Below are 12429 nucleotides of genomic sequence, written 5' to 3'. Positions count from 1 at the left end.
AGAGATGAAACCCTTCTGTTTTAATTTTTTTTTAGTGTATGGAAAACCAGTCATCCCGTCCAGCAGAGGGCAGCAATTCCACTCCCAGGACGGCAGCCAGAATGAGAAAGGCAGCTCTGTCGAGGCTGATCTTGTGGACCAACCTCTCGTCAGCGGACCCATTGAGGGTACGGAGTCAGAGCGAGCACCGCGTCCACTGAGTCCCACCAAACTGCTACCGTTCCTGACGCACCAGCACCGCCTGCAGAATGACGCTGAATTGGAGACACCGCGCAGGAGGCTACAGCATGCGCCACGTCCATTAAAGAAGCGCAGCTCCATCACAGAGCCCGAGGGACCCGGAGGACCCAACATCCAGAAACTTCTTTACCAGAAAACAACACTGGCGGCCATGGAGATGCCAGAGATTAACACGGCGGCTGCTGACGACACAGGGGGCCTGTCACTTAAAGCTCGAAAGTCGTTCGGTACAGACAGGGATGGAGAGGAGGAAGATCATACTCCGCATAATCTTCCACCACGTTCTTCTGCTGCAGAACAGTGCAGAAGAACTGAACTGAAGGAGGATGATCAGCAGGAGGTGGGTAGTTCAGTCCCAGCTGAGGATTTCCCTCCATATCCTCCACCCCCATACCCTAGCACAGACAACCAGGAAGGGCAGGAAGAGGAAGAGGAATGCGGCATGAAGACACCAGAGGTGACAGGACAGGTCACCCAACCACCGGTACACATTACTTACGCGTTTTGTGCTTTGTAGTTTAGGATTTTTAAATATTCTACTCCCCTTTCAAATCCTCCTACGTGTCTACAGCACCAGAATTAGTACCTACAGCTTTGACTTTATATTATATTATATATGATTATATATGATTATTTTAAGAAAATTTCGATGGAATGGTTAAAATAAGCAGTTAGGAATGTTCTGGCAGTTTTTGTCTTAGAAGAAAGGCCAGTTTTTTTTCTCTGGGCAAAAATTTGAACAATAGTGCCCTCTAGACAGAATTTTTTTTTTTACCTGACTATTTTTCCTTACATTTACAGCATTTAGCAAACACTCGTATTATACAATAATATCCTTATATTATTTTTATTTTCAGTTTATACACCTGAGCAATTGAGGGTTCAGGGCCTTGCTCAGGGGCCCTGCAGTGGCAACTCGGTGGACCCGGGTTTCGAACTAATGACCTTCCAATCAGTAGTCGAACACCTTAACCAATGAAAGAGGCTGCTATCTAACTGCCCAGAACTGAAAAACAACAGAACTAAAAATATAAAAATAAATAAATAAATTAAAAGTGTCATTCTCTCTTATTCTGTTTTAACCTGCAGTCTGAGACATTTTAGTGTCTCTAGGTCTATAATAGTTATATAATTTGAAGTAAACCTTAGAAAGTGGCCCAATAAAGAGGTCCAACAAATGTCAGATATTGGCACCAGGGACAAGGCACAAGGCATGCAGTTGGAATGATTCTGGTCAGTATAAGCTTGTTTTGTTTATTATTTATCTGCTTGTCTTCTCACATTTATCTTTTCTCCTGCAGGGGAAACGAACAAACTTGAGGAAGGTGGGGTCAGAGCGGATCAGCCACAGTATGAGGGTGCGCTTTAATCCGCTGGCCCTCCTGCTGGATGCCTCACTGGAGGGCGAGTACGACCTGGTGCAGAGGATTATCTACGAGGTGAGGAGTGGGGATGGTGATGAAGAGCCATCAGAATCGGTTCATCTACATTGTTACTAGCGTTCTAATCAATTCATAATGATGGAGGTGTAAAAAGGGTGTGGTGTTTCTTGGCAGGTGGAGGACCCCAGCATGCCCAACGATGAGGGCATAACGGCGCTCCACAATGCAGTGTGTGCAGGACATACGGAGATCGTCAAGTTCTTGGTGCAGTTCGGAGTCAACGTCAACGCAGCCGACAGCGACGGCTGGTGAGAGAATTGTTTGTTTTCATTGTGAAACTAAAAATAATCCCCAATGTTGTTTATGTTAATGTTGAGTTAGCTGCTCAGAATTGAGCATTTAAAGTACGACTTGTACGTTGCTAAGCAACAACTGTTAAAGAGATTTTGGGGCCAAACAACTAAGCACCCTTTGTGTCTTTTAGTAATCTCTCTCTCTCTCCCTCTTTCTCTGTAGGACGCCCCTGCACTGCGCAGCTTCCTGTAATAACGTTCAAGTGTGCAAGTTCCTGGTGGAGTCAGGCGCAGCCGTGTTTGCCACGACATACAGCGACATGCAGACAGCGGCGGAGAAGTGTGAGGAGCTGGAGGAGGGATACGCTCAGTGCTCACAGTTCCTTTATGGTGAGTGAGGTTACAATCAAGACCGAGTGAGCAGTTTTTTTACGGAAGGTTTTCACAAGGATAATAAGTAAGCATGTCTGTGTGTGTGCAGGTGTGCAGGAGAAGATGGGAGTGATGAACCGTGGTATCGTGTACGCGCTGTGGGACTACGAGGCCGATCACTCTGACGAGCTGTCGTTCATCGAGGGAGACTGCATAACCGTGCTGAGACACGAAGACAGAGACGAGAACGAGTGGTGGTGGGCGAGGTGCGGAGACAACGAAGGATACATTCCCCGCAACCTGCTCGGGGTCAGTAGATCTTTTTTCCGCAGAACCTAGAATTCAGCTTTATGTTGGTAGCATGATAAAAGCTAAGACAGGTGCTACACCTACGCGTAGCAAGAGCGTCTACCAGATCTATATTTTATTGATATAGTTATGATTGTTGCTCCTTTCACAGCTGTATCTGCGGATCAAACCCAGACAGAGGAGTTTAGCCTAGACCTCACCACGGACCATTCCCAATCCGACCGACATTCCCTCAATTCTAGTGCGCACTGACTGCAAAGGGCTGAAGATAACAAGACAGTCCGAAGTGCTTCTTCTCAACACACTGCTGCATTCCAGAGGTTCACTTTTCCTGTTCACTGATTCATCATCTTCAGAGGCACGATGGAGGATAAGAAGGATTTGTAATATTGACATCTGATGAATGTTTAATCACTGTTGTTCATGGCCTTTCTAGGTGAATGTATTTCAGAAATAAATTATTTGCACAGCTATTAAGTTATTTGTACAGCTGTACAGAGGTGATGGAAAGTTTGTGTTCATCCTGATATCACCCAATGAGTCAATGATCATGTGACCAACACTTTGCTTTTCTTCTAAGGCTTGAGTTTAGCAGACAGGATTTCTAGAAAGCGTCTCTAGTGATGTCATACAGTCGAGTTGAGCAAACCTAGCTTAAGCTCCACCCACACTGACAAAATTCAGGGTGTCCGTGTCACGTCGCTTTAATCGATTTTCTGCTGTTTAATTTAACAACTTCAATGTGCTAACAGGGTAACTATTTATCTGCTAATAAATATCTTCTTTCCTTTTTTTCATGAAGCTTAAAAATAATAAATAATCACTATGGTGCTCAATAACACAGGTTCATGAATAATGGCCTGAATAAATGACATATTGTTCAAAATAAATCAATAAAACCTTTGTATTGAAACGCTGCTTATCACAATTTTTTTAAACCCACCACGTGTGCTAATACTTCTGGAGCTGGCTGCGTAATTCCCCAGTGATTCACTCAGGAAGCAAAGTCCACAATAAAACACCTCTTTATTACTTACAAACTAGTTGCGTTTAAGTACAGTCCAGTTCACAGACGCTAAATTCATGGAACTCCGGAATCTAATGAGCGCGTCCCAGAATTCCGCGCGGCATGCGGTGTATCAGCCAAACGCTGTGCCACGGGGCAAAAGTGTTAGAAAAATGTTACACACTGCACAGTAATAAGCATCAAAAATATCCAGTGCAAAATGAGCAGCTGTGGGTCACGAAGTACAACACCTTTTTATTTATCACGAATTATAATTAGTCGCAAAGAATGTCAGGAATTCATGACTTAGAGTAGCATAAACGCACACAACATAACATGCAAATCGCTAACATCTGACAGGAAAATGTGAGAGCAGCCTTACAGTCCTCGCTCGGCACAATCGAGCCGGAATCGTACTTGGGTCCGCAGACGGAACGTCTTATTCCAGCTGTCATGTAAAAATCGTTTGTAAATGGAAGTAAATCCATCCGAAAATTTAATTTAAAAAAATAAAAGAAATCCTACTAAAATGAATTGTGTGGAAAAAAATGTTTTTCTTAACATTTCTTATTAATTACCTTGAAATACTGAAGTAATAAACACACACACAAAAAAAAAACAGAAATACTTTTAAAAGTGAATTTTATATTCAGTAATTTAGTGACTTGTGTACAAGAAGTGAAATTTATTTATTTATTTTTATTAAATATTGTTTTATTTTTCTATTCTATAACAGATTTATTTCTTTATTTATTTATCTTCATTTTTGGTCAGATTTACCTTCCTGGTTCTGTGTTTGTGATTACTCAGGATCCCTTGCTGATACCCTTGTCGCTGTTACCCTTGTTGCTGATACCCTTGTTGACGGTGAACTCTACTGTAACGCCAACAGCCAGCTTTATTAGACCTGCTAATCACGCACTGCTGTGTGTAGGAAGAATTGTTAGAAGATGATCGATATAGCTGGAGCTCTGTGTGTCTATTGGATCTCACCACAAGCGAATCTCTCTGTTGTGTGATTATGATTTCTACATTTTGTGTCTACTTACACGGTGAATGTACAAGGTTGTGTTTATCTCTCACATCCTGCGCTTCTCTACTCATCTGGGTCTGAACTCTTGGCTTAAACCAAAAAAAAAAAAAAAAAAAGGTACAAAAACAACACTACAACGCCAGAAAACGTACGCAACTTATGCTGTGTGTTTGCCCATCGACAGTCCACAGGGGGCGTGTGCAAAATCACATTCAGGCCACTGTACATTCCACATAAACACCATTACATTCCAGTGTCTCATCTTCATCGGTTCACAGTGGACGTGTCCTAAACCGGCATTCACTAAATTCCAGGGGTTTCGTTACCACGACGTAAAGTGGGCGTGTTATTGGAAAAACGCTCTCTTTCAAAAAAAAAAAAAAAAACAACAACAGCATACTACGAAGGACAAAACAGTCATACAGGTAGATTTATTTTAGAAAACAAATAAACAACCAAAAACTACGGTTAGGGTTAGGGTTAGATGATCAAATAGGCCACGCCTACCCGATGATGCAATATCTATTACGCTGTTCCGAAATCCCTGGAAATAAGTGCATCCCATCCCAAATCACTGCTGTATTTCTCTATATTGTAAGTCACTGTATGTCAGTTAATACAGTCAGAAACGTCTTCTCGTCGTTCCGAGGTGGACGCGTCCTAAACCACGTCCCTTTTTATCCCCTCTAGACGACACCATTACTGTCCAGTGGAACGAAATAAACAAATGCGTCATAATAACAACATTCTCATCATGACTGTCCAATGTCTGATAAATATTATCGTTCTATTGTGGTCATGTCCCAAACCACACACACTAACTCACTACATAAGGCAAATAAACAGAGAATCAGGCCACACAGGTCATGTCCCCAACACACACCAATTGATCGGTATATAGACCGAGTATGTACTGTTATGAAGACCTCACACTCATCATTCTACATTGCCCAAATCTATGTGCCCTAATTCACTATATAGGGCATAAAAACATCGTAGTGGAGAATTAGACCACTGTGGGCATGTCCTAAGCTGCATACACTAATTAGGCCATAGTGGACGTGTCCTGCTCCATTCACTATTTAGGGCATGTTAACACCATAAACACCGTATTGAAGAATTAGGCCACCGTGGACGTGTCCCAAACCGCACACCCTATTTCATTCTACAGGCCAGATAACTGCTGTCATGGAGATCTAACCGATGACGGGGATCCTTCAACCTTCGTGTAAATAAAAAAAAACATAAATTTTACTGAGCTATCTTTCTAGTCCATGCCTAAAAGATTGTTGCTATGGTTACGTCTCTATAAATAAATCCTGTATAAACCGACGTCGTTGTATATTTTAGTTTAGCTGCACAACAGCAAAGGCAGGAACGAAGAGTAAATGTACAGTATGCCTACAGCCTAAAGCTGCATTGTAAGCTGATCGTCATGGTTACATTTCAAACGTATGACACGAATTTCACAACAGCGGCATTAGAGGTGTGTCGATATAAGAAACTCACAAAGAGCCGATCACAAATGTTTGGTTTGCTGTAAGTGTGTTTGTAGCTAAGGACAGGTTTTGAATCTCCTGGACAGGAAACTCCGCCCTGACTGTCTCCTATTGGCTGACATTAGAGTGGACGCTGTTTAAACAGGTGCTATATAAACGTTTATATCGACACGCCTCTCTCTCTCTCTCGCGCGCTCTCTCTCTAGTTGTGGTTCTGCTGTGGTTTGTGGTTCTGGTCATGTGCGCTGTTCGGACCAGACGGCACCAGGTGGGTCACATGACCGATGCCTTTAGTCACGCCCTCTCTGAACAGCAGCTTTGCTCCGATACGCAGATACTCGGGGTGTTTCAGGAAGCGGAAGCACACAACAGCCCTCTCGCCGGTGCGCAGCTCCTCCTGCACATACACACAACACGGTTTTCACACTGCACCACCATACCAACGAGTTTGTCAATTAGCTAGTAATGAGAAGAGGACAAATGAGACACACCCACCTTGCCGAGTAAACACTCTACTGTGGCAGTCTGACGGATGTTTCCGACATGGACTGTGACCTGGAAGCCACTGCGGAATGTCTTGGCATGGAACAGAAGCACGATGGCCGCCTCGAACTGCCAGCAAATGGTGGGATTCATCTTAGGACTTACCATCACCATGCCCTAACACACACACACACACACGTAACGAGTTACAAGAAGGTTAAAAAACTGTTGCTGTAGTCAGTGGGTTAAGTACTAATAAGCATTTCTGCTGCAGAGATCGTGTTCACTTCTTTTCTACACAAGATGCGATACGGTCAGAGGCGTCCAAACTTTTACATGCAACCGTAGCTATGTTAAGCGTGAACGTCAGAACTTTACCTTGCGTAGTAGCGAGCGGTCGAAGTTGCCGAGCGCCAACGTAGCCGCCTGTCCGGCTCGAAGAACCCTGCAGGTCGAGCGGTTCCTCTGCATGCTGCACACCTTCAACCGCAAAAACTTCCCATCATCTGTAGGCCCTACGACCAAGCGGTCTCCCTCACGACACACACCACTACACACACACACACTCAAGATAATGCACATGTTCTATTGTGACAGATAATTGCTGTCATTTCTTTAATTGTTTATGACAATTTGTGGTTGTTTTTGTTGTGACGGGTCATTTGCTTTTTTTTCAGTTGTTTTTTAATAGATTTGACAGATTTGGAAAATGAGTATGGTATTAGTGTGACGATGTTAGTGCTGTGCAGGTAAAGTGCGAGACAAATCACATCATTGGTCCATTTCAGTATCAGAATGCAGGTATAATTTGCTGTTTTGGTTTTACACACTTCTTGTTTTATGAAAAGAGACTGACTTCATCCCATTCAACAAACTCAAGCTAGAATAACCGCTAGCTACATTTCGCGGCATTCACTAAATTCCAGGGGTTTCGTTACCACGATGTAAAGTGGGTGTGTTTCCGGAGGTCTTGGAAAAACGTTTTCTTTCAAAAAAGAAAATTGCATACTACGAAGGACAAAACAGTCATACAGGTAGATTTATTTTAGAAAACAAATAAAAAACCAAAAGGTTTATGGTTAGGGTTAGATGATCAAATAGGCCACGCCTACCCGATGACGCAATATCTGTTGCGCTGTTCTGAAATCCCTGGAAATAAGTGCATCCCTAAATTTCGCACTGTTTTTTTGGTATAGGAGCTTTTTACACCTGGTCACTTTGTGCGTTTTCTGTGATCAGATATCTACCTGATGGTAAAAAGACCAGGTCAAAATGCCCTCCGAAACGTTTTCGAGACGGATATAAATCCGATGGTTCAAACCCCTTGACTAGGTGGTCTGGGACGCGTTTCAACTGAAACTGGACAGGTGTAAATGAATGTGGTTGTTCAAGCCACATACGTCAGCGCTATACTCCTCCCAAACGGACGTACGTCACTCGCAGGTGATCTTCCACCAGTGGGTCTTGCAGCAAACAGTAAACGCGGTTTTTTATAGCATAACCTTCGTAACAAGTTCCGTTTCAAGTACCCCGGGAGTAGAAAGATCGGATCGATATCCGATTCACCGAGACACATTTATGTGGCCTGATGTAAATGGAACAGTTTTAACAAATCAGATAGCTATCGGATCAGAGAACACACATGAAGTGACCGGGTGTAAAAAGGTCCAGAGATAGGTAATAACCAATAACTGTAGCTCCTGGGATCTCTAGTAAAAACCATTTAAGCTGTGATAAAAAAAAATCTCTTGCCTGTAGAGAGTTCCTCCAACAACAGTTCCTACATCAGGCACACTGTAGATCTCATCAACCTACAACACAAAACGATCAGAGGCATACTAATCTTAGTATTACTTTAGGTTTTTTTTTTCTGTTGTTTTGTTTAAATGAACCCTACTTCTTCTCTACAAAGTGCAGAATTAAAACAATTTTATTAAAGAAACTCCTTGGGTGTTGAACTGAGGTGTGTCTGTGTGTGTGTGTGCCTGGAACTCGGTGAGCTGCTGCATGAGTTCTTCCTGCTCTTTGCTGTTGCTGAGGGGGGGCAGGATGTTGAAGAAAACCTTCAGCAGGTCCAGGTTCTCCCCAGAAACGCTTGACAGTGTAAAAATTGGTGTGATGCTGCACACAGAAGCAGCAAAGCAGCAGGAACCAAGAAAAAGCTCCAGATGAGTGTTTAGTGCACAGAAATGCCAGGTGACTAAATATAACTAATATAAAGGTAAATATTTATACCATTCACATGTGTATATACACTAACTCAGGGAGCATACCTGGAGGATTGGGCGAAGCGCTGGGCCGCGGTGACGGCGTCATCACGGTTAGAGATCAGCATGGGAACCTTGTTGCAGCCGGGAAGCTTGAGCAACCTCTCTAACTGCCGCACGGTCTTCTGTACAGCGCCGCCAACACACACGTCAACCTTACTGACCACCACAAACACGGGCACCTTGAGAGCCAGAGCCAGACCCAGGTGCTCCCGCGTGGTGCCCGCTAACCGACAGAAAGGGGAGGAGCAACAGGTTTAGCCTTCTAGCACATGAGGAGATAATGTATCAAACTTTACCCTGAAGAAGGCTCCGGTTTTTCAGAATATTGTCCTTGAAGCCTGCACTCACCGATGCCCGTGTTCGCACCCACCACCAGCATGGCGAAATCCGGGCAGTAGCTGGTCAGGCCGAAGATGGTGGTCTTCAGGTACTTGTGGTGGCCGGCCAGATCGATGAAGGTGATCATCTTAGACGAGTTCTCGCAGATTTCCTCTGCTGTGCGCGACTCGCTGTAATTCACCACCTGGCAATCAACCTCTGACTGTTACAAAGCAAAGCACTGACACTGGAGACTCCTTCCCTGAATGTTAAACAAATTCCTTCTTCACCATATCAATGACAGCACACACTGCAGTTACTATAGAAACAACAATTAGAACAAGTTAGTTAATATAAGCCTGCAATTTGAAGCTGATCTTCTGGCCAATCAAATGCGAAGCGAATTCCTACATCTGTCTCACCTCCCCTTTGCTGTTAAAACCGAGGATCTCAAAGCTGATGCTGGACGTGCGACCCGTCTGGATTTCATGCAGGTGACGGAACAGGTTGAGGCGAGCTCGGCCTCGTCCGTTATCCAGCTCGCCCTGCGTCAGGACGCCAAGTAGAGTGGATTTCCCAGAGTCGACGTTCCCCAGCACCGCTACACGCAGGTCCAGAAACTAAACACAACAAACACAGAACATGATGAAAGAGAAGACTGGCTTTATCACATGCAAGAAGGCGACTACTCAAGAGACTGCAGGCACTGAACAACTGAAATATAAATCAAAACACATTCATTTTATCTGATGACTTTTCAGACGTTTACATTAATCGTTCCTGTCCTTCATGTGGAATAAACCATGCTACCGTTGTAAAACACCCGAACACTGACCTGCTGGTTATCTGGAACTTTCCTCACAAGAACCTCAGCGATTCTCCGGGGTTTGTCCGACTCGTAATCTACTTCCCGCTCTCTCAAGAGTGTGATATCCGCACCGACCCTGCATGCAATCACACACACACACATACTAACACAAACACATATAATGACCCAATTGATACAATAAAATTTATATATATCATAAATATTATAGGTAACTTCAACACGGTGCGTTAGTGACGAACATTAACTTAAAGTCTACATCATGTTGATTATTGCATATATTATATCCCGTTATATACTGATATTCATATATATCATTAATAGTGTCATGTTTGCCTTTTGTTTAGCTTTTTATTTCTCTATTTGTGAGACAGGTTAGGGTGAAATTAGGGCACAGGAAAAGAGTACAGGTGTAGGTTGATTTAGGAGGACTTCATACTTCTGAGCCATTCTGCGCAGGGTGTTTATGGAGGCCTTCATGTCGTTATCAGTTAGTCCCACCAGCAGGCCGTTGTCCTCAACACCGATCTGGTAGACGGCCTCTCCTCGGCCCTCCTGCAGCCGCCACTTCAGCTGCGTGGCCAAGTGCTCAAATCGGTACTGCGTTGGGTTCACCAGCTTCAGCTGAGGAAGGGACACTTGTCACTGAGTATGTGTGTGTGTTTAATCTAAATGTAATAGTTGTAATGTGTATGAATTATACAGGTCACAACATTGTGTAGTGGATGCAGTACCTTGTACTCGATATTTCCCTCCTCGGCCTGAAACACGACAGATGACATTTATTACATGATAATTAACACCAGTTTGATACAGTGAAATGTTCAGCAGCACACGTGTAGCAGTTCCGGTTGTTTTCCTCTAGTGGGTTATCTGTGGACCTGGTGAGTGTTTTAGGGAATATACAGAATATATGCACATAGATATATAATATATACAGCTGTGGGGAATGTAGAGGTGAATAATTTGATTGTGGGGTGTTTGGATTGGGGGCATTTGGCTATAAGACATATAGTTTAGGGATAATAGACTATGGGTTATTTAGTCATGGGATGATTTGGCTTGGGGGTTGTTAGATTTCGGTTATCTGGTATTTGAGATTTTGGACTTTCACTGTAGGACTATTTGGGTTTTTGGGACATTTGTATAATCTCTTGTTTGCAGTGAAGAGATTTTTGTTCTGAGGCAATGAGGTGCGCAAACAGTTTAAGAGGAAACAAGAGCTAAATCTCCCAGTATTACATACTTTTTTAAAAAAAAAAAAAAAAACCATCAATAGTTTGTGATTTTAAGGATGACACCTATTAGTTAGTCAGACTTAGTTAGTTAAACTACACTAAGCTACAGAAGATTGTTATTCAAGTCTAACACGCATTAGTTAGCTGTCTAGTGCATTTATCTGTTTATTAATCATTTTATTCTTTATTATTTTTAGCTATTAAGGAACATGAAACATCGATAAACATTATAATGTTCCTGTTTCTGGAGTTATTTACAGTTAGCTATTAGCTAGTTAGCTATTAGCTTAGCTCAATTAGTCTTCACGTCACGCGCCGTATTTGTGTTCACGCGCATGAGCTAACGCACGCTGCGATAAATTTACCTCCGGGGGCAGAAACGGCGGCGGCTCGTTGGCTTTTTTGCCCCTCCGTCTCTTCCCCCTCCTCCTCTTGCCCCTCCTGCTGCGGGACTTGCGCTTGTGTCCGCTCTCGGTAACGGCACCGGGCCCAGGCGCGTGCGCTTTCGCATCCATGTCACCGCAGCGCTCTGCGAGCTGCATGTCCACAAACCGGCACTCGGTTATTTCCCCCTCTGTTGTTCCTGAACCGTGCAAGAAATTACATTTATTCTTTTCGGTGTAACAGCCGTTCCTCTTTTGGACAGAGGACCGAGACGCGCACGTTCATGCAGCGCACGCGCGCGCTGTAGCCGCTCAGGGTTGCCAGATTGTTTCACACTCAGGGCGGAATCTCATTTCTTTTTGTGCATCTACACACATACGTGTGTGTGATGTACGTGAAACGTGAATAGATCACAAACCTGTTTTAATCCATAAGCGCCTGTGAAACGTCTTATTTCGCATTCAAGCTTTATGAAGTGTGGATCAAACAGTTAATCAGAGTTAATTAGAGGAAGTCAGGGGTGAGGGCTCGTGAGGGGTGTATTCACTTCTGTCAATACACCCCTCACATTTATGTAAATACTTTATTATATATTTTCCTGTGTCTCGGGGGTTTCCTCCGGGTACTCCGGTTTCCTCCCCCGGTCCAAAGACATGCATGGTAGGTTGATTGGCATCTCTGGAAAAATTGTCCGTAGTGTGTGTGTGAATGAGAGTGTGTGTGCCCTGCGATGGGTTGGCACTCCGTCCACTGTATCCTGCCTTGATGCCCAATGA

At 43.7% G+C, this 12429-nt stretch overlaps 2 protein-coding genes across 8 annotated transcripts in view; one reads left to right on the top strand and one right to left on the bottom strand.

The window, feature by feature from the left end:
* The window catches only part of tp53bp2b (tumor protein p53 binding protein, 2b), a 31455-nt gene extending 27323 nt beyond the window's left edge, over positions 1-4132 (top strand). For all 4 annotated transcript variants that reach the window (XM_027168495.2, XM_027168494.2, XM_027168496.2 and 1 more), the window contains 6 exons: positions 36-724; positions 1542-1679; positions 1797-1930; positions 2139-2305; positions 2397-2596; positions 2748-4132. In XM_027168495.2, the coding sequence (XP_027024296.1) occupies positions 36-724; positions 1542-1679; positions 1797-1930; positions 2139-2305; positions 2397-2596; positions 2748-2789 (1370 nt within the window). In that variant the 3' untranslated portion in view covers positions 2790-4132. The remainder of the gene's footprint in view (positions 1-35; positions 725-1541; positions 1680-1796; positions 1931-2138; positions 2306-2396; positions 2597-2747) is intronic.
* Positions 4133-5384: 1252 nt separating this feature from the next.
* On the bottom strand, positions 5385-11982 carry gtpbp2b (GTP binding protein 2b). Of its 4 annotated transcripts, none has more exons than XM_027168744.2 (12): positions 11635-11982; positions 10766-10792; positions 10471-10655; positions 10041-10176; positions 9628-9825; positions 9236-9428; positions 8891-9110; positions 8603-8738; positions 8370-8428; positions 6996-7167; positions 6630-6794; positions 5385-6531 (listed from the first exon to the last, which is right to left on the bottom strand). In XM_027168744.2, exons 1-12 carry the CDS (start codon positions 11809-11811, stop codon positions 6337-6339), a joined length of 1863 nt encoding a protein of 620 aa, XP_027024545.1. In that variant the 5' UTR covers positions 11812-11982; the 3' UTR covers positions 5385-6336. The 4 variants fall into 4 exon arrangements, with proteins under 4 accessions (XP_027024545.1, XP_027024547.1, XP_027024546.1 ...); XM_027168746.2 differs by having other exon boundaries at positions 10041-10149; XM_027168745.2 differs by having other exon boundaries at positions 9236-9410; positions 11635-11981.
* Positions 11983-12429: the final 447 nt, after the last annotated feature.

Source organism: Tachysurus fulvidraco, chromosome 1 (genome assembly GCF_022655615.1).
Source record: "Tachysurus fulvidraco isolate hzauxx_2018 chromosome 1, HZAU_PFXX_2.0, whole genome shotgun sequence".
NCBI lineage: Eukaryota > Metazoa > Chordata > Actinopteri > Siluriformes > Bagridae > Tachysurus > Tachysurus fulvidraco.
Note: the sequence above shows the minus strand (reverse complement) of the source record. Positions and strands in the feature narration are given on the sequence as shown.